Raw genomic sequence first — 24,900 nt, 5'->3', positions numbered from 1 at the left:
TGTTTTATTTCTTCAAACACAGCAGAAACTGGGGGCTGGGACTGTAGACTGCCAGGCACCTAACTGTGAACTTGCCCACATAACTGGTCTGTATCACAGTTCATACCAGCCAGTGCCCCATCTCCCAGCTTGAATGTCAGAATGGTCAGCTAAGATACCCGCCTGGGTTTTGCAAATAGCTTTGTACTTCTAGCTACATGGCTGTTGGCCCTGGAGCAGCCAAGTCAGACGAATGGGTCTAGGGGGCTGACATTATCTGAGCATGCCCACACCTCTTTACCCTCATGAACATTAAAAGCCTCGGTTAGCTCTTCTTCGTTGCTGGTTTCTGACGTCTTCCGTCCTGGTTTGAGAGGGCAGCTGGGCTAGATTTCCAGTCAGGGGCTCCAGTGCAGGCGCTGTGACGGCCTCTCCCTGGAGGACTCCCAGGTGATACAGACAGCACCACTTTTCCAAGATAGGAACTGAAAAATGAGAGAGGGGCAATTGGGGTCTGGGTCCACGTTCTAGCCAGCATGTCTTTGGTGTGCAATAGATGACTGATTCCGGAAATGCCAGTAACCCAGCTCAGCCTCCCTTGTGAAAACTGCCTTGGCCAGTGCCAAACCCACTTCGTAACTTCTCTTGTTTCCCTTTCACAGCCCCCCAGGCTATCGGAAATCATTTACCTATGACAAGTCAGACGAGGAGCGAGACATCTTTGACAGCACTCACAGGCCCAAGCGCTCCTCTCGGCACTACCTGAGCGACAGCGACTCTGAGAGCAAGCCGGCGGAAACCACTGCATAGCCCCAGGCACAAATGCACTGACGGGCGGCAGGCCGCTGCCTGACATCGCTGCCACCACCTTCTCTCTTGCTCAGTGGATGGCCTCGCCCGGCACCCGGGTGCCCCTTCAGGTCCTCTCTTTGGCCAACGCACTGCCCAGCAGTCTTGCCCTTCTGGCTGGTAGCACAGAGTGACCGCTGTACTGTCCCACGATGGGGGAAAGATGAAGAGTCTTCAAGACCCAGTAGAGTGTCAGGCCTGAATGCTGCTCGGCTGCAGGCGAGCGTTCCCATGCGGTCACCTCTGGGGTCTCCTGTCTGCAGCTGAAGGGAAGAGGCCAGCCTCCCCTTGGGTATGCAGAGCCTCTCCCTTCACAGTGCCTGCCTGCCCAGCTTTCTGTTGTAATTTAAATCAAATCTGACCCTTAACGTGGTGTCCAGTAAGATGGATCCCTCCTCTTCTCCTTTTAAAGACTTTTCAGTTCAGCCAAAGACTGTGCGCCCACGTGCGGGCTCTTTCTCTCCTCCCCTCTTTTTCCCTCCCCACAAAGAGAGAGAGAGAGAAAGCAGAAAATGAAGCTGGGTTGCCCTCCGAGCACTTGGACGCTGTCTGCCTCGTCTCTGAACATGGATGGGCCTGTGTTTGTGAGTTGCACACTTGAGCACAGTGCTGTGCCATTTCCCTTCCTGCTCTTTCTTGCACTTGGTTTCTGGGGCTGTGTATGAAGCCACCACCGCCCGCTGCCACCCTGTTCCCATCACCAGTCTCACCCGAAGCACCCCGTCCAGAGCTGGACCAGGCCCCACCTGTCCCTTTTGCTTGCAAGATATCCAGGAACCCAAATGGCTGCGCTGGTCAGTCCCTCTTTCTCGATGGTGCAAGCATGGCCTATCGCTGCTTGGGTCTTCGCCAGCCCTCAGAGTCTCCCTGTCTCTTCCAGGAACACTTCTTAAGGCCAGGAGCCCCTCCTGCCCCCTCCCTTTTGCAGCGCTTGCAGAGACCCTTTCTAAGTTATCTGAGAGTGGATTGAGCCGGCTTTGGGGCGAGGCACACTGGGGAGGTGGGAAGCAGCTGCCTGAGCTGCCAAGCATCCACTTTGGGCTGGGATTGGTTTGGACTTCTTTGCACTACTGAAGTTGTGCATTTGACTCTTTCCCTCCCTTTCTTGCCCCTCCCTTGTCTGTCAACTTTAAATAAGAAAATAAATGTCATTTATGGCTGGTGAACCCGACTTCTCTCCTATTTGAGTGTTAATGAGTTTCTCGGAGAAAGGGCAAGGAAGCTCGTTTCAATCATTTGTCGTTTCCCAAGCAACTGGTAGGAAATAAGTTTTCTGAATTATGGTTGTAAGCATACTCCATACTTGACCCCCCCCCCTCTAAAGTTTATTTTTTGAGTGGGGGAAACAGTAGGAGTTTGTAATGGAGAGAGGCCTCCCCGCTGTGCTCCTGCATGAGTCATTGTTCTTGATTGGAAGGCGGCAAGCCCAGCATGGGAGGATCTTTGAGAGACTCATCCGGAAGCCTCCTTTGATGGCTGCTAATTCTGCTGCATGTCTGCTTTGGGGTTGATTGAATGACCCAGTCGCCTCCTGTGCAGATATGCAGTGGGGGTTAAGAAGAGACTAGTTGGAGAAATCACACAAAGATATGGCAGGCAGCATCTTTTATTTATTTATTTATTTGTCATTTATAGTCTGCCTTTCTCGCTGAGACTCAAGGCGGATTACATAGTGAGAGATTAGTGCGATCGGTATCAAGGACATTTCCATAAACAATGTCATAGGATTTTACAAAGACATAGCATTAGCAAGGATCCAATAGAGTTGAAGAATTGCTGAAGCAGAACATAATCAATTCTAGGATTGACATTAGATACCATGAAGCACGGGTAGTATATAGGAGTACATATTCAAAGCAACAAATAATATGTAAGGGAACAGAGTGGTGAGTCTATGGTCCCTAACTCATTAGCAAAGCATCTGAGACCCCCTCCCTGGAATACCGCCCTCCTATCTGAGTAAAAAGCCTTTTTGAATAATTCAGTTTTGCATCATTTGTGGAAAGCCAGGAGAGTGGGGGATCTCCTAACCTCCTTAGGCAGGCTGTTCCACAGGGTAGGGGCCACCACAGAGAAAGCCCGTGTATGGGCGGCTGTTGATTTAGCCCATTTATAGGCTGGCACCTGCAAGAGACCCTGTTCAGATGAGCGAAGCTGCTGTGGAGGGACATAGGGAGAGAGGCGGTCCCATAGGTATGCTGGGCAAAGGCCGTGAAGGGCTTTGTATGTAATAACCAATACCTTGAACTGAGCACGGTAACTGATAGGTAGCCAATGGAGTGACTGTAGGGTGGGAGTGATGTTCAAGCTCCTGCTTGCTCCTGCTAACAGTCGAGCTGCAGCAGTTTGCACCAATTGGAGCCTCCTAGTTAACATAGATGGGAGACCAATGTATAATGCATCACAATAGTCAAGTTTTGATGTTACCATAGCATGGATCCAGGTGGCCAGGTCGGCCGTGTCGAGGTAAGAAGCCATCTTCCGGACTAGAGTGAGATTGTAGAAAGCATTTTTTGCAGCTACCTGAACTTGTTTTTCTAGTAGTAGTGCTGGATCCAGTATAACTCCTAGGCTCTTAACCGAGTCTGCAAGGGTCAGACGAACTCCATCAAAAGTGAGGAGTACAATGTCTTTCAAGATCTATGCCTTCCCAACAAGCACCACTTCAGTCTTGTCTGGGTTCAATTTCAATTTGTTATTTTTCAGCCATTTCACCACAGCTGTCAGGCAGTTCACTTTAATTTTTTAGTATTTTGTAAGCAGTTCACTTTAATTTTTTTTCCTTTTAGCAATCCAAGGTCACAGTACACAGCTTGAGAATTACGGCTTACGGGGAAAGATGGGGAGTCTCTGCCACCTTCCCCTTGTACCTCGAGAGTCAGGAGGAGTGTTGCCCTTCCGAGTTCCCCCACCCTGCAACACTGAACCCGCCTTCAAGATCATTTTTCACCGGCCGTTTCCACACGACTTACCGTCCTCCGGAGTGTTACGCAAAACACGCGGAAGATAGCATCTTCTCGCGCAACATTGCACCAGGAAGACGCTATCATCCAGGAGTTTTGCGCGAGATTGCGTTTTCCTGGTGCGATTTCACACGAGAAGATGCTATCTTCCACGTGTTTTGTGCAACGCTCCGGAGGACGGCAAGTCATGTGGAAACGGCCACCTTTGTTTTACCTTTTACACAGTCCTGCTTCCCCACACCCTCTGATTTTCAAATTGTGCTGTGGTGTGATTCCAAAGCTTTTTGAGGTCTCTCAGTGACAAGACCTGTTGGAAGGCCCGACAGGCTTGGCTAGCACCCCATGATCAGAGACTCCCCCCTCCCACAAATCTGCTGCAATGTGCTGGGATTCTTATGGCAGATGTGCAGTGGCACCTGGCTAGGTCTGCCTCTGAGAGCTTTGGTGGGGGGGTTTCTGCCAGCCTTCCTCCTCTTCCTCTCTCTCAAAGGTGACACATTAATTCTAGTGTAACTAGAGTTACCAGCCTCCAGGTGGTGGCTGGAGATCTCTCGGAATTACAACTGATACTGATCTCCAGGCCACAGAGATCAGTTCCCCTGGAGAAAATGGCATGCCTTGGAAAATGGACACTATGGCATTATATCCAGCTGAGGTCCCTCCCCTTCCCAAACCCCGCCCTCCCCTGGCTCCACCCCTCAAATCTCCAGGAATTTCCCAAGCTGGAGCTGGCAATGCTAGGTGTAGCCCACCCTTGGTAAGCTCTTGGCAGTGCAGCAGAATCGAATGCAGGTGAGATGTTGCCTGGATAAGGGGCGTGGGGTGGGAGCACTGGGGAAGCATCGCAAAGCAGATTCAGGGAGGCCTTCTCAGTCTTCTCCCCTTCCTAGGCAGCAGAAGCCAAGTGGGTCCAGCAGTTGGGGCTAGGAGGACCAGAAGGATTCCAAGGGTCTATAACGTGGTTGATGGAGGGAAGTGTTCACTTTGGCACGTACAAGGAGCAAGTTCCATGGCAAGTCCCTGCCTTTTGGTGCCCTGCCTTTCCTTCGCAGATTGCAGGCAGTACTGACTGCATGGCCCAGGCCGTGTCCTGTTTTGTGGGGATGGTGGCTTGTGAGCTGTTGAGCTGTGCCCTGTGCTAAGAACCTGCTAGCCAAAAAAAAAAAAGAATGCTTCTTCTAAGGAGTTTTGCCACCCTGGTTTTGTAAGTGGCACTTGTTTGTCCGTTTTTAAATCTACAGACTTACAAATCCAGGGTGGCAAAACTCCTTAGAAGAGGCATTCTTTTTGGGGGGGGGGATAGTAGGGAATGCCTCTGTAGAAGATGAGGCATGCCGTGGTATCAAGGAGGACAGTATTGATAGGCAGATTCAGTTGCTTGAAGTGCCTTTGATTTCTTTAACCAATTGGCAGCCTTAGTTGAAAATAACCTTAGCAGTTGCTGTTAAAATGCATTGCTCTTTGTATTTTCAGTCCTGTGTCCATGATGGGGCCTTAAAGCCTTGCATGGCCGTTGAAATCTGGTAGAGTGCCTTCTGGCCAACCCCGATAGATCTGGAGCAGTTTTCAGGTTGAATTGAATCGAAGCCCTTTCGGGCTAGAAATCGGAAGGCTTGGGTTATGTGTGCGCATGTGTCAGGGCCCTTTTGTATTCTCTGATTCCTCTCAGCAGGCAGGAGGTTGAGACATTTCCCTCTCCCTGCAAGCAACAGGTCTACAGCCAAATTAGAACTAGAGGCCTTGATGAGGATGGAGAAGGAGCGTCTGCTTTGAATCTGGGACATGGAGGAGGCATTTTGTGGAGAGAGTGGGGATCCAATCTAAGCCACAAATCTTGGCTTGTTTGGAACAGCTGGTGCAGGCTGAGCGCTCTTGCCCTGGGCTCTTCCACCTGCTTTGTCGTGCAACATAATCCTCTCTGGAGCAACGGAGGCGTAAATAGAATGTTTGGGGGCAGAAATGCTCCTTCTAAAGTGTCTTCTGGCCTGGATCTTCCAGGGGGAGAATTACCAGGCAGTAGGAGATTGAGGAGGAGGGGAGAGGATACATGAAGCAAACATGTGCACCTTTGAACATGTGCAGAGTATTTCCATGTTTCTACTGCACAGGCCTGGAAAAGAAGCTTGGATGTGCAGGCAGGACTCAGCCCTTTGTAGCTGCCAGTAAAAATTAAGGACTTCTCTGAGATGCCAGGTCTGATTCTTACCTCCTTAAGCTATGGAAAAGCTATAGGAAAGTGCCCCCCGCCCCCAATCCAATCCACTGCAACTTTTTAAAGCCCAGCACTTTTGAATGGGGCTCATTCTGCTACAAAATGTTGAAATTGCGCAGTAATTTCAGGCACTGCACAGTGAGAAATCCAACTTTGCTTCTACCTGCGCATTTAACCGTACCGGCCAATGTAGCAGTGGTGAAGCCCAGATTCAAATCCTCCCTGTGCCATGAAGCTTACTGGGTGAACTTCAACCAGTCTCTCTCAGCCTAACCTACCTCACAAGGTTGCTGTGAAGATAAAATAGGGGAGAGTAAAGAATGCCGCACATCGTCCTGAACTCCCCTGGGAAAGGACTGGATAAAAGTCTAGTACATAGTAAAGGAACAAAGATCTACAACAAGACCTTGCACGAGGCACGTCTTCCTCAAAGCCTGTTTGTTATGTTTCCCCTTCACATACGCTTTTTAAAAAATCCTGGGGTGTATCAATGCAGGAAGACAGCCATCAAACTGAAACAGATCCCCAAATTAACCCAACTTCTTCCTTCTGCTGTGGGCAAAAATAGCAGCTGATCTTGAAACCTTGGCATCATTGGCAGCTAATTTATTTAAAGAAACAATTTTTGAGAGCAGGATAAAAATCTCTTTCCACCTGTTCCTTGAAGAGGTGAGGGCAGGGGTGGGGGGAGACAATGCAGTGTCCTAATATCTGGGCCAGCCCCACTAGCAGAGTTAAGCGGGTGGATAAGAGAACAGATTTTGAATGGCATTTGGGGGTGGCCAATTGGCAGCTCTTACATCTATAATTATACATTTCACGATACAAGGAAGCAGCTTGAGCTGAGCCTCCGGGACACGACTGGATTGGGTTGGGGATAAGAAAGCCGGTCCAAGTGGTGGGGGCTGTTTGAAAGAGAAGATGTTCCACCAGGCTTCTTCCATCTCATTTTGGAAGGGTCAGAGGCTTACGGAATGGGCAGGGGATTGACATCCTCCCAACCTTCCACGCAGGGAAGCCGAGATGCGGGGAAGGGTGCTATGCAAATGAGCAGGCGCCTTCCCCATTACCATAACTTTAAATAATTAATGAGAACGGCTCCAGGGCTCCAATTCTCTACTCCTCATTTGCATATTTATTAAGATTTATAAATGATTCAAGGTGTACCCCCACCTCTGACACATCGTCCTACCCTACCCCCACCCACTTCCTGCAGCATTTTTACTTGGTTGTGCTTAATATGAGAGGGAGGGCCCTGGAACTGGTTTTCCGAATGGAACGGTGAACATCGAGTACCCGGAGCTCTTTGGATTCTTCCCTGACCCTCAGCATTCCCTGCTTCCTGTCTGCTCTTGGTGACCTTGTACGGAAATCAGGCCCCTGAAAAAAGAAGTCCCTCGAACTCTTCTTACGCAAACATTTTTGCTTGGAAGGACCTTCCCTATTCACCTTGAATTTTGGCTTCAGATGAAATTTGAAGGCACTTAAGAAAGGGGGGGGGGCTGCAAAGATTCTCAACTTTGGGTTAATCTGAGCCAGTTGCTCCTTAACCATGAATGAGCTGCAGTGCTGCGAAGCACTGAGAGAAAGTTGCTTTTTGGTGGCTCCCAATAAAGATGCTAGGCAAGACAAGAAGAATGTATTTTTTGCCTGATTTTCTCTTGGGACTTTGTGCCACAGTGTGCGGAGCTGATGGCTGTCTTTGATGGCTTTAAAAATGGGTGAGATGAATTAATAGAGAAGAGGCCCCTCAATGGCTATTAGCCACAAGAGCTAAACCAAATATCCATGTGCAAAGGCAGTCTACCTCTGAATGCCAGTTCTCTTCGCTTCTATGCTCCTGGCGCACATTCTGACCAACCACTACATGAAACAGGTTGTTGGGCTACATGGACCTACCTGGGACTGACCTGGCAGGGCTGTTCTTCTGAAGGTCTTATCTCAAAATTTAAGGAGGCAGCCTGTGTGCACACGCGCGTGCGCATGCGCATGTGGCCAGTAGCATCCCTGCACACCTGTTAGGTGGATCCACAAGCTTTGCACACCAAGCCAGACTTTCTCTGAAGACGACTGCAAGCTTCTATCTCACCCCAGTAGGCCACTTTGGCAAAGCGCAAATGGAGACACATCCACGCTCCGGCCCGGAGCCATAAAGTCGGCATGACGGTAATGCGCCTCTATTAAGCTAAGCTATCTAATGATAATAAAATGGCACATTTAACTTTAAAACATTTCGCTTGACTCTGAAGTGCGCATCAGTGTGTGTGCGTGGGGAGGGAGGGGGTGGTTCAGCCCATGGGGGTTGGCGTGTGTGCTTAATGAATCTAAATGTTAAATGACTTTTCCTAGGTTTTATTGCAATACTTTGAGCGGCACTCAAAGGTGGGGACTTGCGGGGGGCTTTCATTTCATTTCAATGGATGCGTTATTGCAGTGAGAAGAAACTCGATGCTTCCCTAGGGCTGGATCCCATCCGCTGTCCTGGAAACGATGAAAGGGGAAACGGTGAACTGGGAGAACGGCCTGTTTCCTCTTTCCAGATATTACTAGGACAGCGTGGGACCTTTTGTAGAAAGCAGACATGACATCAGCATTTTCCGATACAAAGCCGAATGCATTGTGTGTGTTAAACCATTTAAAAACTGCCCCAAAGAGCACCAAAAAAGCCCTACTGAACTGGGCCAGTGGTTCATCTAAGGCCAGTGTTCTATTTCCTACAGTGGCTAGCCAGAAGGCTTACAAGCCGGGCATGGAGGCAAAGATCACCAGCCCCAGCAACGCAGGGTACCCAGCCAGCCCCTGGAGGAAATGAGATGCTGGACCACATTCAGCTTCGTCTAATCCAGCTGGGCTCTTCTTATGTTCTTAAGCAAATTCCCCAAATGCAGAGAGCCTACCTGTAGGACAGGCAGGGGAGGAGGGGCCTGATTACCTCTGCAGGCACTTTTCAGGTCTCCGATTCTCTTATCTCGGTTGGTCGGTAGATTAAACTGAACCAGGCCTTCTGCCGCTCCAGGAATAACCAATGCACGGCTCTATATGAGCAGAACAAGGAAACCTGTTCAGAAGGTACTTTTTAAAAGCAGCATCGGGGCTTTTGATCGTCATGTTTGTGATGTTTGATCGTGATGTTCACAGGGCAGCTTTTGGGGAAGCTGGGAAGCGGCTGATCTGGAAAGGGGCCAGATTGTAAGGGGGCTCCTCCTCCAGGCTCAGCTTGCAAAGAATTTCTCCAATGACTGGTGCAAATTTGAACCCGTGGCCTGTGGGATGGAGAGAGAAAAAGACAGAGAACCGGATTCAAACTCCTGACCCTTCTGTGCTCTAGTCTCCTGCTAGGCTGAAGACAGACAGCGGGATGGGGTGAGGGAGTAGACACTGAACCCCCCCTCCCCCCCACACACACATACACCATTCAACGGTGCACCAATCATGCCCTCATTCATTCCGTGTCTGTTTTCATGAGCTTATTTCCCACCCATTTTTCTTGCTGACGTTCCTGATTTGCTTGGTTTTTCCCCCTATCATTTACATGCCATGGATGGAAAAATGATGTTTAAGAATTACTAAATTTTAGCAGGAAAAATTCAGCATGAGGAAGAAAAAGGTGCTGTGAAACGGCAGGTGCCTAGGGAGAGAAGCCAAACCGAAACAAGGATTGTCAAGCTGAAATGCCGTTGCATCCCTTCTCACAAGGTGGCCTTAGCTAAGCTGCTCGCGTCAACACCCTATAACGCAGGGAGGATAACACCTACCCTGCATGGTTGTTGTAAATACAGCAAGCTATGGAATGTGAAGCCTTTCTGTACTATAGTAATGCTTTGTATTGTTATTAGTAGTTCTCCAGCCTGCATCACTCACACGCGTGCTTGTTCCTTCCTCTCCCCCAACTTGTCCACTGCAGTCTTGCTTACCTGAGAATCCTGCCCCAATGACGATGTTCCTAAACCGCGGGTGCCGATCTAAGATGAAATCCGCATCGGGAGTGTTCTGAAAAGATTAACGGGGATAACATAGATAGAGTCCTTCTCAAGCTGAGTTTGCAGTCTGGGCTCTGGCAGGCCTCTATCCCAGGAGCCATGAGGACGCCTCCAGGAGTGGTGATCTGTCCCAGATAAGGAGACCAGACCCCAAACAGAAAGAACTGGGGAGGGGCTCTGCCTGTTTGTCTCCTAGCCCATTTCAAGAGTTGTGTGTGGAGGGAGCTTGGCAGGTGTTGGGGGGAGAGGGAAGCTCGCTCTGCCCAAAGAGGCAGGAATACGGATAAGCACACCCCGCCTGTCTAGGGCCGATTCCAGATGGCCAGAAATTGCGGTTTTTCTGCAGAAATAATTGCTTACCGGCCACACGTTCACTTTCATCTCCATCCACTTTGTCTCGCAGCGTGCCGTGCCATCCCGCTTCCGGATGTTTGCACGGCCAACTGAGGTACCTGGGATTGGTTGTTTCCTCCCCGTCACAGTTGACGTCGGGGGCCTTCATTGGTTCGCATTTCAGTTTTTTTTTAAAAAAAATTTTTTTTACGTGTTTTGCGCAAATGCGCAAATGCGCAAATGTGCAGGTATGCGAATATGCAGCGTCAACTTTTGTGCATTTGTGCATTTGTGCGCATTTGCACAGTTCGATGTGCGCAAATGTGTGACTGCGCAAATGGCGCCCGGTTTTAAAAAAAAAATTAAGGGAATATTGTTGCCGGCCAGCCGGCCGGCAAAGGAAGGAGGGAAAGGGGAGGGCCTCTCCACGGCGACGAAGCGTCCAGAAGTGTGCAAACCCGCAATACGGCGTTCACACCATCTGCTTCTGGAGCGTAACACAGCGCCATGAACCGGAGGTAAGCAGGGACGGGACATTACGGGTTTTTACGAGTGAGGTCGCTGGAAAAGCGAAAGCACTTGCTTTATTTGTGCCCGTCTGGAATCGGCCTAGGTCTGTTCTCTGCAGGCCAAACTCCTGACCCAAGGCTGTTTGCCTTTTCTCCTTACTGCCCCTGCTTGGGTGCCTTTTCCATTGATTTCTATGCCACGAAAAGCTTCCTGCATATTTCTGTGCTGAGCTGTTGCTGGAGACGAAGGAGCAGAAGGGAAAATTTGGACCTGGGAACCTCTAGCCTGGTTTGCAGTAAAAAACTGATAAGTGGTTCTCTTGGTTTCCCTGTGATGCCCATCCCAAGAGTTTGATTTGCCTAATGCTTGGCAGTCCTTGCCTCTGTAAGAAGCAAAACGTGACTCCCTCCACCCTCCCAAGCCAGGCAGACGCAGGGCTTGATGGGAGGCAGGGGCTTGCTCTTTCTTCCTTATCTTCTCTAGAGTTTGGTGCTCAGAGGAAACCTCCATTTAATTGGCATGGCTAACAGCTGCTGGCAAACCTCCCCTCCAGGATTTTCTCTCTGCATTCTTTTTAATTAAAAAAAAGCAGTGATCATAACCAGGTCTTGTTGCAAGGAGTTCCATAAACTAAGAGTCTCTCTACATGAGACATGTGAACAACATGTGTCGGGAGATGCAATGATAGCTGGGAAGCGTAGTTTATGCAGAAAGGGCCAGTGGAACGGCAAAGACGTTGCTATACACTGGAGCTGTATGAAGGGGCTGTGAAATGCCAGAAGGGAAACTTCAGCCCATTATAACCTCTCCAGCTACAAGCCTGGCTCTGGAAGGCAGCTCCAGCCCATTTCCATTCCTTGCTGCCCTCTAGTTGCCATCCCACACAGTTTTAGACTGGAGAGGTGAAATTGACAGGGCCTTCCTGGAGGCGAAGATGAAATTAACAAACCCTCTGAGGAGCGATCTCCGCTGGCTCTGTCTTTTAAAACTATGCTTCCCGGCTAAACTTGCATCTCCCTGTACTTGATGAACACACGCTGAGGCATCTTGTGTAGAGAGACTCTTAAATGTGTATTGTGTGCGGTATTACCTCCATTACTGATTTGCTGCCAATCACTTTGATTGTGTGAAGACAAGACAGACAAGCTCTAACATGATGAGAGAAAACTATTTGCCATGATGTGCAACAGGCTGCAATTCCACAGAGGAGTCATTTTCTGTCATCCCCCCCCCTTTGAATGTCTGCCTAGGCAGCAGCTGTTGTGAGAGTGCGTACAGCCTGGGAGGGAAGGCTCAGAGGCCCAGAACCCCCCTTGCTTCTGGCCCTCATTGTGAGAGGAAACTGAACCATGCCCGTCTCCACCAAAGCCCCAGGGCCCAATTCCTAGCAGCTTCTTACTGTATATAAGCAGCGCTCCTGTACAGCTGGCTCTGGATCAAGCCCTGGCAGATAACTCTTCACAAAATTCTGAAGGATCTGGAGGTCGGGCACCGCAGAGGCCTGGTCCAGTTGATCGGGTTTATCAGGGTCCACAGGGCTTCCGTGGTGGTAACAAATCTGGGGAAGGGCAGAGAAGCAAGTAGCTGAGCCCAGCCCACCCCCACAGAAGCCGGCCTACCTGTGGGGCCTTGCCCAATGTTGCCACATCTCTTACTGGCCCTCTTCCTTCATCCAGTTTGGTGTAGCGGTTAAGAGCAGCAGGACTCTAATCTGGAGAGCCGGGTGTGATTCCCCACTCCTCCGCTTGAAGCCAGCTGGGAGACCTTGGGTCAGTCACAGCTCTCTCAGAGCTCTCTCAATCCCGCCTACCTCACAGGGTGATTGTCGTGAGGATAATAATAACACACTTTGTAAACTGCTTTTAAGTTGTCCTGAAGGGTGGTATATAAATCAAATGTTGTTGTTGTTATCTGTAATATCTGAACTGCATGAAGAACTGTTGCTGGAGAAGCGATCTCATCAGAAAATCTCTGCAGGATCAGATCCAGGAGGATTCATCAAATCCAGCATCCTGTTTCCCAGAGGGGCCAGCCAGATACCCCAGAAGGTATTGAGAAGAATGCCTCCTATTAAGTTTGTCATTTCGGCCCATAGTGATTTCAGCCAGGCAGTGATTTCAGCTCATGAGAACATCTTTGTGGCAAATACAATTGACCGCCACGCTCCCAAAAGAGCCAGATATATGCACCCAAACTACACCCCTTTTCAGTGACCCACCAATAGGAACACATGCAACTAGGATCCTTCATTTGCATGCCCTGAACACAACGCAACTTGTTTACCAAACAGCAATTGGCCCGCATCCCAGAGAATCGATTGGCTGCTGCTAATTTACTACCCAATAGGATTTCAGACCTGAGGAGCCTAGCTTTACCTGAAGCTAGCCCAATACATAACACTTCCCTTGTTGTTTCTCCCAGTTTTCAAAGATAGACTGCCTCTGAATGTGGAGGTTCCAATTGAAAATCGTGACTGATGGTTGTTCACAGACCTCTCCTACGTGAACCTGTCTGATTGCCTTTGCAGGCCATCTAAGCTAGCATCCATTACTTCATCTTGCAGCAATGAGCTCCACAGGTTAATCTGCCACATATGAAGGTGAACTTTTCTTTTGTTCTCCATACTTTGACTGTGCATCAACTTTATCGGGTGGCCCCCAGTCCTAGTTTCGCTAAATGAAAAGCCCCAGACTTGTGAGATGTTCCTCACAGTGAAAAGGCTTTACCACCCACCCCCACCCCGGATCATTTGGGTTGCCCTTTTCTGCCCTTTATTTGGCTCTGCAAGATCCCTTCTTTGAGGAGGAATACTAACAACTGGTCCCAAGAGGCAGCTACACCCGAGACTGATGTTTCCCCTCCAGCCCCTCCTTGTGCACCAGGCCCAGCCCTTCTCTCACCTTGACAAGCCCCGGGTATTCACCGGACGGCAACCCGTAGATGTCGTGCACCTCCTGGTTGAGGTTAATGCCCAGAAAACACGGGAACTTCTCCAGATGGCTGTGAGCGCTAGGGCCTTTCGCCCGCCAGTAGCAGACCTGGATGCGCAGAGGCTGGTAGAGGCAAAGAAGGTGAGGCGCCTTTTACTCCCAGCAGCCCTTAGCTGAAGGTAGAGAGAGTCACTGGTGGACAGAGAGGGCTTTCTTCATGGCATATGCCGAGCAGGCAGAGGGACTGCCACCAGAAAAGGGGTTCAGACCTCGCCAGCTGTGCTGTATGCTCCACCAGGGACTCTTCTATCCAAGCAGGTCCTTCCAGCCAATGTCCCCCTCCACCCCTTAATCTTGCCTGATTTGCAACACATTTGAATGTTTTTTTCCCCCGCTGCACGGGGGCCCAGGGCAAGAAGTGGAGTTGAAAGAGAATTCAATGCCATTTGAATTGCTTTTCTCCAGGAAAATACGCTTCTTTTAAAATTCAGTTTTAAGGTCAGTCGGTGGAAAAGATCTAAATGTTAGGGCCTTGCCTGCTTGCTTTTTCAGATTACAATGCTAAGATTTTAAACCCTGGCCCTGAACCAGCTAATAGTGAAATGGGATTAATCCACACTGCAACCAAAGTTGCAACAAGTTAATTGCAACCAATTTAATTCTCTTGATTTCAGCTGTCTTGATTAATCTGCCGTGGATCGTGGCCTTTGAGAGAGTTGGAGCAATGTCCTCAACATCATAATTGAGAGAGCATAAGTAAAAAGGGAGAGCAAATTTGAATTTTTAAGGCACTTTGTTACAAGTCCCCCCCCACCCCAATTCATTTATGTTCCAGCAAAACCAGAAACAATAAATCCTTTTGAACAGCCATGTTGAGTTATGATCAGGTGACTCTAGAAGCCCTGGGTGAGACCTTTAATTTTGGCTTTTTCCCACACCACCTGAGTATCAGCAAGAGATGGTAGGATGGACTGCGCTGCTTCAGACTCCAGGTGGGAAGAAACCCACTTCTGAATGTTCCTCAGGTAAATGCAAAGCAATCTTGCAAGCAGAAAGCTAAAACCTCAAGGAAAGAACATCTAGCCCAGCCCTGTCTGTGCTATTTGCAGGAAGTCTTTAACACAGACAAAAATCCAAAACTGTGGTCCTTTGCCTACAGTCTGAGGAAACATGCCTTATTCTCCACAGGAGTTAACCATGTTAGTCTGTAGTCGCAAAATAGTAAAGAGTCCAGTAGCACCTTTAAGACTAACCACCTTTATTGTAGCATAAGCTTTCAAGAACCACAGCTCTCTTCGTCAGATGCATCGTCAGAGAACCACAGCTCTCTTTGTCTGATGCATCTGATGAAGAGAGCTGTGGTTCTCGAAAGCTTATTCTACAATAAAGGTGGTTAGTCTTAAAGGTGCTACTGGACTCTTTACTATTATGCCTTATTCTGTTTCACTTAAAGATCACGCCTCGGGCTGACTGTGGTTCCTTGCGTCTTGCCTCTGGCCCCAGGTTCTTGATCCACCCACTGGTGTGCAGCAAGACCAACGGCTTACCTGGAGAGGCAGCCGCAGTCCCAGTGGAGCCAGGAGGTGGCTGGTCCATGCTCCTGCTGTGACCACGAGGCGCTTAGCCTGGTACTCTCCTCGGTTGGTGGTTACAGTGATCACATTCCCAGGAAGGATGCTGAGTACCTTTTCAGCATCCCGCAGGGTCCCTCCACTGCGCTGGAATTGATCCTGATGGGAAAGTGGGGAGAGGGATAGATCTGTTTCTTTTGTTGCTTTCTGGGACAAGTCCCAAAGAACTCTGCTCATCTTCCTCTGGCCCTCTGCATTATCCCTCCCCTCACTAAAAATGTTGTTTGCACAAAACGCATCTGTGCATTTGCAGACTTTATGGGCAAGGAGAAGCTGACTTTTTAGCAATTGTTTCCTGCTAGGTATACAACCACCCTGACCAGGATAGCCCAGGTGAGCCTGATCTCATAAGAAGCTAAGCAGGGTCAGCCTTGGTTAGAGACCTCCAACGAAGACCAGGGCTGCAGAGGCAGGCAATGGCAAACCACCTCTGTTAGGCTCTTGCCATGAAAACCCCACCAGGGGTCGCCATAAATCAGCTATGACTGGAGGGCACTCTCCCCAATCAGGTATACAACTCTCACCTAGTCCCTGTGACAGTTTCCAGAGGATGGGGTGGGGGTAGAATCAGGAACTCCTCAGGGGCAGAAAATAATTGTTAAAATAGGAATTTCAACCAGAATTTGGAGGAGTTTCCATCTCTCGGTTGCTGTTTTTTTCAACAGAAACGTTTTCCTTTCTGCTCCATTTTTATGGAGTGTGACTGTGTGAGCAAAACAAGCCCCTGCTACAAGCTGCCGTTCTAAGTTACCAGTGCAGAGAGAAGGAAGAGGTGGGTCAGCCTCCCCTGCCCGCTTGTTACCTGGACAGCTCGCAGTGCCTTGTCAGGGAACAGCACACCTGCGGTCAGGTCAGCCACAGCCATCACCCCACCGTGAGGATGGATATCTGGGTACTTCCGGGCCAGGGCTTGTGGAGTGAAAACTTCACTGGGGACGTGGTGGCGTTGCATGGTCTGCCAGTAGCTCTGGAACGCGGGGGTCTCCTGGCGGCCCAGAATCAGCATCGTGGTTGGCCTGTAGAATAAGGCTGACATTGGAGGGCTCAGCTTTTGGGGCTTGGGGGGGGATTGCCGGGGGTGTGCTTTTGGAACAGCGACAAAAAGCGCTGGCCTCAGAATGGCAAAGATAAGGAGCGGCAACATGCAAAGGCTCCAGTTCAACTTCGGACTCTGCCACAAACACACTGTGATCACATACATCAGGTTTGCTTGCTGGTTTGTTTCATTGTGGTTGATTGGTGGCTTTTGTCTTTCCGCTTTGCTGTGGGCCGGCCTGCAGCCTGTATGAAGCATTTCCCAGATGCTGAGCATTGCGTCCATGAGGCGATGCATCTCTTAATACCTTATCCTAAAGCTCCTTGGTGCACAGCCAGGGATTGCCTTTCAGTTTGGGATTGCGGAATCCTAGAATTGGATAGGGACCTCTAGGGTCATCTAGTCCAACCCCCTGCACAAAGCAGGACATTCACAAATATCCCCCCCAACACACACGCACCTAGTGACCCTTACCACATGCCCAGAAGATGGCAAAACACCATCAGGATCCCTAACCAAACTGGCCTGGGGGAAATTGCTTCCTGACCCCAAGGTGGCGATCGGCCTTACCCTGGGCATGTAAGAAGGGGCCACGAGAACTAAGCAGTGATATAACCCCTCCTGCCCTCCCTCTCATGATCTGCCTCACAGAATCAGCATTGCTGTCAGACAGCCATCTAGCCTGTGCTTAAAAATCTCCAAGGAAGGAGAGCCCACCACCTCCCAAGGAAGCCTGTTACACTGAAGGACCACTCTAATTGTCAGGAACTTCTTTAGTCGAAAACTCTTTTGATTTAATTTCAACCTGTTGGTTCTGGTCTAACCTTCTGGGCAGTGGAAAATAACTCTGCGCTATCCTCTATATGACAGCCCTTCAAGTACTTGTAGCTAGTTATCTCTTGCTCAGATCTGGCACATGTGGTTATCAAGGAGAATGCCTTCTGTGTATGCTCAGAGGTCCTTCCCTACTCATCTTGGATTAGAGGGAAGAGAGTCTGTGGACAAAAAGGTGATTTGTAGGCAAATTTTGACCTCAGCCGAAAGAACGCAAAAAATTGCAAACTTTCTAGTACTTTTAAATAATTGTTTCAAGTGGTTACTTGAATCCTGCTGAAACCGATGGTTGTTGTGGGTTTTCCGGGCTGTATTGCCGTGGTCTGCCAAGAAAACCCACAACAACCATCGTTCTCCGGCCGTGAAAGCCTTCGACAATACATCCTGCTGAAACCCTTTTTTTCTTAGCTTTTCTTGATTCTGTTTCTGAAGCTTGAGGGGGGGAAAGAATCACTCCTAATTCAATGTATGTGTGAGCGGTGTTTTTTTTCCAAATTCTGTACATTTCCTTTAAACTTATTTGCCTGCGGCATTTGTGAATCTTAACATAGTTTGAACATGTATAATGGAAGGAAACAAGCAGGTTTGGGATCTCTCCCTCACTTACCTTCACTTCCCCCTTTGACTTCAGCTAGTCATTTGCCCCCTTCCCTTTAGGAAGGCCCTTTTTCATTTCTTTCTTTTGGATGTTGTTTGGAGCTGTTTTCTTTTTGCTGCTGGTGTTCCTGATCTAATTGTTTCTTTGAACCCCATTTTTACACAATTTTTGTGTTCTACATTAGACACCAAAATAACAAAAGCTCAAATGTTGTAAATACAATAGAAAACAGAGCCCCGTGGTGCAGAGTGGTACGCTGCAGTACTGCAGTCCAAGCTCTGCTCATGACCTGAGTTCAATCCTGGCGGAAGTCGAGTTCAAGCAGCCAGCTCAAGGTTGACTCAGAGCCAAGCTACAAGTGACACCTGACACAGGTTGAACACCTGTCAGCTTCCCTCAAGTTTTAATGGGAAATGTAGTTATCCTGGTCTTGCAGCTGTAATGGAGAGCCAAGCTGTAAAACCAGGATGCCTACATTTCCCATCAAAACTTGAGGTAAGCTGACAGGTGTCCAACCTGTGTAAGGCGTCACTTGTAGCTTGGCTCTCAGCCTTCCATCTGAGGTTGAGAAAATGAGTACCGAGTTTCCTGGGGGGTACATGACTGGGGAAGGCAATGGCAAACCACCCCATAACAAAAAGTTTGCCAAGAAAACGTCATGATGCAACATCCTCCCATGGGTCAGTAATGACTCGGTGCTTGCACAGGGGACTACCTTTTACCTTTACAATTGAAAAATGTAATGGTCAGAAGCAGAAAATGGTGCAGAACTGAAAGCTCCTGTGTTCATTTCACAGCAGGAATTGAAATGGAGGGTTTTGCAATGCAAAGCCGCCCCCTTAGGTATCCCTGCCTGGGGTGGGTCTGGGCTTCCTCTAGTCTAGGGTGAGGACACTCCCTAGGGAGACTTGGCAGCCCGGCAAAGAACCGTCCCTTTGGGATGTGGTGCCTTCTGCTCCCAAGGATGGAGTTGGCCTCAGAAAAGCAGCAAGGCTTCTCTATGGCTCATGGCTAATAAGATGGATGGGTCTATTACAGCTGACCCTGGCAAAATGAAAAATCATTTAGATGTGTATTTCCTTAATGGCTCTTCTTTTACAGAGTCAAATAAATTATGTGGAGAATCTGTCTCATCTTGCTGTGGGGCAGGGAGCATGCCTGTGTGTGTGCGTGGGGGGGATTTCAGATCTGAAATCAGCAAAGCCACCTTGTGTGGGAGGGGGAGAGGAATACCCAGTTTGGGGGGGGGGGAGATAGCTGGGGCTGAAGCAAGCAGAGGACTTTGAGGAGCTTCTTCTCTGAGCCTCTGCAATGACCCCTTGGCGCTCAGAGGTGGAAGGGAGGAAAATATTGGGCTGCCAGGATCTTACCATTTGATTAGTAAAGCTATGTTCTGCACCCCAGGAATGGCAACATGGTTGCCAACTCCAGGTTGGGAAATTCCTGGATATTTGGGGGTGAAGCCAGGGAGGGCACAGTTTGGAGGGGGGAGAGATCTCAGCTGCCACACAGCCCACCCTCCAAAGCAGCCATTTTCTCCAGGGGAACTAATCTCTCTCATTTGAAGATGGATTGTAATTCCAGGAGATCTCCAGGTGCCACCTGGAGGTCGGCAACCCAACCTGGCAGGTTCCAGGTGGTGGTGGTTCTGCATGGTCCAGGGGGACAGGTGCTTTGGAAATTGTCAACAACGCAGGTAAAAAGTCTGGAAAAGACTGTTGTCCGGAAATGGGGAGCAGTGGCAGGAGGGAGCAATATCTAAAGTTTACGTATTTTGTGATATAGTTGATACTGTCCTCAAACTCTGCCCCAATTAACAACATCATTAAAGTCTGGAATCAGCTAATAATGGAGAGTGTCTCTGGGCACATGCAGAGTGCCAGTCTCTTGCCACAGTGTAACATTGCCTAGAGAGCATCGTTTCCCAGCTGGCCTGACTTCTGCTTCTTTTTTTGAAACTTGCCCCAGTGCTCAGGTGTTTCTCAGAATCCCACACCCCGGTGAGGTGTCTCACCTCTGGAGAGAGGTATTGGCCTCAGCCTCCAGCTCTGCCCACAGCCGATATGCCTCTTTCATCATGGCTGTGTAGTAGTCCTGTGGGTATGCGCTGCGAATGATGCGGCTCTGTCCGTGGGAGCTTCCCCGCGTGTGGGGCAGAGGGAACTGGAAGGAAAGTGGGAAGAGAGAATTAGGCATGCCATTGAATTTCATGGCACCCAGTTTCTTTTGGAAAGTCCCAGGTTGTCATGTGTGTCCCCCCCACTTGAGATTAAATGGCCAACCCCTCCAGGCTTGTGACTGAGGACACTAAAATAAAAAATTGCTGTTAAAACTGATGCCTGTATGTGATAAGATTGCCAAGCTGTAGGTGAGGGCTGGAGATCTCCTGGAATTACAACTGATCTCTGGGCCACAAAGGGTGCTTTGGAGGGTGGACTTTATGGCATTATATCCAGCTGAGGTCCCTCCCCTCCCTAACCTCTGCCCTCCCCAGCCTCCATGCCTAAAATCTCCAGGAATTTCCCAACCCAGCTCTGACAACCCGGAATTTGCATCAATTAAAAAGGCATATAAGAAACAAAGGAAACCAGAAGTGCAGCAGCAAAAATGGGTGAATCAAACATCCGAAAGCCAAAAAGAAATGAAAAGGCCTCAGGCCTTCTTACATCCTAAGATCAAATGAGTTGAATTGCTATCTCTCAGCAAGCGTGGAATGAGAAAGGGGGCTTGGCAGCATGCCCTGGGCTTTCGAGGGGTGTAACCACCCTGGTCGTGAGCATAGAGGAGAAAAGTGACTCAAGAAGGATTTGGGGTGTGTGTGTGTGTGTGTGTGTGGAGGGGGAATTCTATACCTGCTCCAGAAGGAGGGTCTTCTGCCCTCGTTTGGCCAAGTGATAGGCGGCAAAGGAGCCCTGGATCCCTGCCCCCACCACCAGGGCATCGTACAGGCAGCTTGGGCTGGAGTTCTCTCGGGCAGCCATGGTGGATTCTTGGCCCCTGCTGTTCCCCTGCCCCAGATGAGCCAAGGGGAGGAGACAGGAACAAAGTTCAGCTTCAGAGGCCTGGCACGTCTCCTCCTACCACAAGGACATGGCCCGCTGCCAGGCGTGGCTGCTGCCAACATGTGGGATGGAGTCGGAGCGGATGCCAGCCTGGGCCTCCCAGGGAACCACTTCCCTTGCATACTGATATTCCTCCATTTCCTTTGCTCTCCCAGAATTTAATTTTAGTGCTGATTCCAGTTCTTATTCTGAAGAATTAAGGGTCTTAAATGCCTCTGCAGCAACAGATGGAAGTCTTGACAGAGGCATCCAATTTCTGCATCATTTCAGTCCAAAGCTGGACTGCAACTGGTTTGGAAAGTCCAGATGGAATAATTAGTCACCCTCCTGCATGGACAAATTCTATGGCCACAGAAACAATGGCTGTGCCTCCTTCATGGGCTTGCCAGCTCTGGGTTGGGACATTCCTGGAGATTTGGGGGAGGGAAGGTCGAGGTTTGTGAAGAGGAGGGACCTCAGCAGGATATAATGCCACAGAGAGCCAAGCTACAAGTGATGCCTGACACAGGTTGGACACTTGTCAGCTTCCCTCAAGTTTTGATGGGTTTTACAGCTTGGCTCTCCATTACAGCTGTAAAACCAGGATGCCTACATTTCCCATCAAAACTTGAGGGAAGCTGACAAGTGTCCAACCTGTGTCAGGCATCACTTGTAGCTTGGCTCAGAGTCCACCCTTCAAAACAGCCATTTCTCCAGGGGAACTGACCTCCTTAGTCTGGAGATCAGCTGTAATTTCAGGAGATCTCCAGGCCCTACCTGGAGGTTATGAAATGTAAGCCCATGACATAGAAAAACCCCTCGTAACTAACTTCAACAATCAGTCACATTGAGATAAAGACCATTCAATGCAGAGGTTTAAACAAAACAAATTGAAATATATTTCACAAATACAAATCTCATGTACGAAACATGACCTCACCCTCCCAGCAATTCATAAAGTGACACATGCATAACTGGAAATATATAATCGGGAGCAGTAAAACTAGGTTATAACCTACAAAATGCAACTTCTTGTAAGTCTAAACAGTACAATCCTAAAACGTTCCATAAAGTAGCAAGCGCAATACAAAAGACGAGTCTAGTCCCAATAACGTACTGCCTCGTTGGGCTGTACCGCGAGTACATCTGCAGCAGCATATCAAAAATTCTTTCTTTCTGCAAAAACAAAAAGAAGATATTGAGAAGGCCCAGTGTTTACCATTTCTGCTTATGATTACTTGTTGGACTTACCTTTCTGACTCTGGGAATCAAGCACCAGGCAGTGGGTTGTGAATTGCATTGGATTCTCTGATGGTACATGATTGTGACTAGACTCATCCTTCGAGTTGCATGTGTCACTTTAGGATTGTGCTGTTTAGACTTATAAGAGGTAGCATTTTGTAGCAGTTATAACCTAGTTTTAGTGTTCCAGACAATATATTTCCAGTTGTGCACATGTCACTTTATATAACAACAACAACAATAACAACAATAACATTCAATTTATATACCGCCCTTCAGGATGATTTAACACCTACTCAGAGTGGTTTACAAAGTATGTCATTATTATCCCCACAATAACAATCACCCTGTGAGGTGGGTGGGGCTGAGAGAGCTCCAAGAAGCTGTGACTAGTTCAAGGTCACCCAGCAGGCTTCAAGGGGAGGAGTGGGGAATCAAACTCGGTTCTCCAGATTAGAGTCCCGTACTCTTAATCACTACACCAAACTTATGAATTACTGGGAGTATGATGTCATGTTTTGTATATGAGATTTATATTTGTGAATATATTTTGTTTAAAATACTGCATTGAATGGTCTTCACCTCAACTTGACTGATTGTTCTTTTTAGACAATTACAAGGGGTTTTTCTGTATTGGGCCCACCTGGAGATTGGCAACCCTATTCCTTTATCTTCAGCTTAACAGTGGGAAGGCTAGGCCACATTTTGCTCAAGGGCATCTAGTTGCTCGCCCTGTCTGCAAACATCCAAAATCAATAGATGCCAGTATGTGTGTGGGGTCAGCCTGGTGTCAGATCTGGCCAGGAATGTAGGTGGTCTTGACTAAGAGGACCATGGAAGGGGCTTCTGCAGGCCAGAATCAGCGCCGGCCTGGCCTCTCAGCTAAACACTAGGACGCACTACACGGGGAATCAAGAAACCCTGAACAGAACAGCCTTAGAGAGGGACAAGGAACAGAAGAGCGATAGAGTAATAGGGCCTTTAGTAGATTAGAAACGGCCTAGCTTATGTGAATAGGTACTGGGGTCCCGGTGCGAAGAGTGTCTGAGAATGTCCAGCCAAGGACAGAACTGAAGAACCCCAAAGATGGGGTGCATTCGTTGGCCATCAGATGTACAAGGAAGTTACCACCATTTTTGATATTCTTTGTTATGATTAAAAGTAGCAAGAGTGTACTAAGACAGCATTCATATAATTTTAAAGGACATGTATGTACTTTGTAAAGCATTTCAGGTTTGGAGATAATTAATCAAGCATTTACAGCTTATCAAGCTGGACAATTAGCTATTGTTAGAGATAATTTTAAAAGCCTTTCAGTATGGGAGTCTAAACTGATTACCCCCTTCTTCCTGGAGAAAACTCCTTGCTTATGTTGACTTTGAGGTAAGACATTTAAGGGACTTGTGATTGCTCTCTGTGTAGAATTAATGGATGATATTTTCATACTTTTCTAAATCAGTCAGTGTTGAAGATGTAAATAGTTACGTTTTAATAAAAGATAAAACAGACCAAACGCATTGTTGGATGGACCTCTTGCCATGAGATTAATGATCTGTTATAGGAACACTAACCAGAGCTTCACTGAACCGTGCCTAACTCTGAATCAGTATAATATAAAGGGAGAGGATCAAGACAAAAAAGCAACAGCCAAGAGAAAGACATGAAGACGAACAAAGAAAAACAGTGGGAAAACTGCTTGTTGTGTTTAATATATTCTAATACAGCTTCCACACAAAAAATACTCTTATTGTTTAATTTGCACTAGCACGTTAGAATTTGGGTCTACTCGTGAGTCAGGTTGAGTGGCCATTAAGTGAAGAGTCAGCCAGAAGCTGCTTTACAAGTTTGTTTCAAGACTGTGACTGAATCGAATACACGGTTGTATTATGTGAAATTGTTTTGGATGAAATAATAAGTATGAAAGCACAGCAACAGGAGTATTTTTGTGAAAGCTGTATTAGGATATATTATACACAATAAGCAGTTTTTCTTTGTTGGTCTTCACGACTTTCTGTCGGCTACCTTTGAATTGCCCTGACCTGGATAGCCCCGGAAAGCCTGATCTCATCAGATCTCAGAAGCTAAGCAGGATCAGCCTTGGTTAGTAATTGGATGGGAGACCTCCAACAGACCAATGTTGCAGGGACAGGCAATGACAAACCACCCGTTAGTCTCTTGCCGTGGAAATGTTATGCTAATATAGATTAAGATCATATGCCAATAATCAATACTGAACAATACTAGACCTAGCTTCTATACTCTCTAGATGAACTTTTAAACTTTACATGAACTTTCAGTGTATTTTTTCTATGTATAAGGTAATTCAACAGGTGTGCTTTCATCCTTTGACAATTAATTAAAATAGTGGACTCTACTGAGATTGATGTTCCTCTATCAGAGATTCAACCAATGGTGATCGTCCAACTTAACTTTTCCTGACACTTGTTGGAGATTTGTAGTTTTGTTGTGAAGTTTAGATTATGACATAATTTTTTAACTAATTGGAAGGCTGTACTATGAAATTATGAATATTCAGTGAAGTGTCAAACCAATCAATATTTGTTTGTGCTATCATGTGAATAGACCCTAAATATTTACATATGATTAGGTATATAATTGCAAACACAGAAAGAATAAGCAGGGTACTGATGGAAGAGATCTCTTGGGAGAATCTAGGTGAGAAACTATTTCTACCTATGTATTTCATAGAAACTTTGAGCAATGTTAAACTTAGGACTTAATAAGAAATGTTAGTGAACTTA

General features: G+C 48.0%; 2 protein-coding genes across 5 annotated transcripts in view; one reads left to right on the top strand and one right to left on the bottom strand.

Moving 5' to 3' along the window:
• The window catches only part of MYO18A (myosin XVIIIA), a 133,883-nt gene extending 131,889 nt beyond the window's left edge, over nt 1-1,994 (top strand). For 2 of the 4 annotated variants that reach the window (XM_055001452.1, XM_055001451.1), the window contains one exon: nt 642-1,994. In XM_055001452.1, the coding sequence (XP_054857427.1) occupies nt 642-789 (148 nt within the window). In that variant the 3' untranslated portion in view covers nt 790-1,994. The remainder of the gene's footprint in view (nt 1-641) is intronic. The other 2 variants (XM_055001450.1, XM_055001454.1) reach the window with 1 other exon arrangement.
• Nucleotides 1,995-9,043: 7,049 nt separating this feature from the next.
• On the bottom strand, nt 9,044-20,860 carry PIPOX (pipecolic acid and sarcosine oxidase). The gene is made up of 8 exons (XM_055001254.1): nt 20,708-20,860; nt 19,870-20,018; nt 16,190-16,403; nt 15,304-15,486; nt 13,727-13,879; nt 12,226-12,384; nt 9,918-9,993; nt 9,044-9,266 (listed from the first exon to the last, which is right to left on the bottom strand). The coding sequence occupies exons 1-8, from the start codon at nt 20,834-20,836 to the stop codon at nt 9,136-9,138; spliced, it is 1,194 nt and encodes a 397-aa protein (XP_054857229.1). The 5' UTR covers nt 20,837-20,860; the 3' UTR covers nt 9,044-9,135.
• Between the last annotated feature and the right edge of the window lie 4,040 nt (nt 20,861-24,900).

This window comes from Eublepharis macularius, chromosome 17 (assembly GCF_028583425.1).
Source record: "Eublepharis macularius isolate TG4126 chromosome 17, MPM_Emac_v1.0, whole genome shotgun sequence".
NCBI lineage: Eukaryota > Metazoa > Chordata > Lepidosauria > Squamata > Eublepharidae > Eublepharis > Eublepharis macularius.
This window is presented reverse-complemented; position numbering and strand designations above follow the sequence as displayed.

Bases quoted from the DNA above. Each gene is read 5' to 3' on its own strand.
- PIPOX (XM_055001254.1), bottom strand. From the start codon at position 20,836: ATGGCTGCCCGAGAGAACTCCAGCCCAAGCTGCCTGTACGATGCCCTG. The intron at 16,404-19,869 runs GTGAGACACCTC...CTTATTCTACAG, and splicing joins GCCAATACCTCTCTCCAGAG to GCCAACCACGATGCTGATTC. The intron at 13,880-15,303 runs GTAAGCCGTTGG...TGCCTCTACCAG, and splicing joins GACTGCGGCTGCCTCTCCAG to CCTCTGCGCATCCAGGTCTG.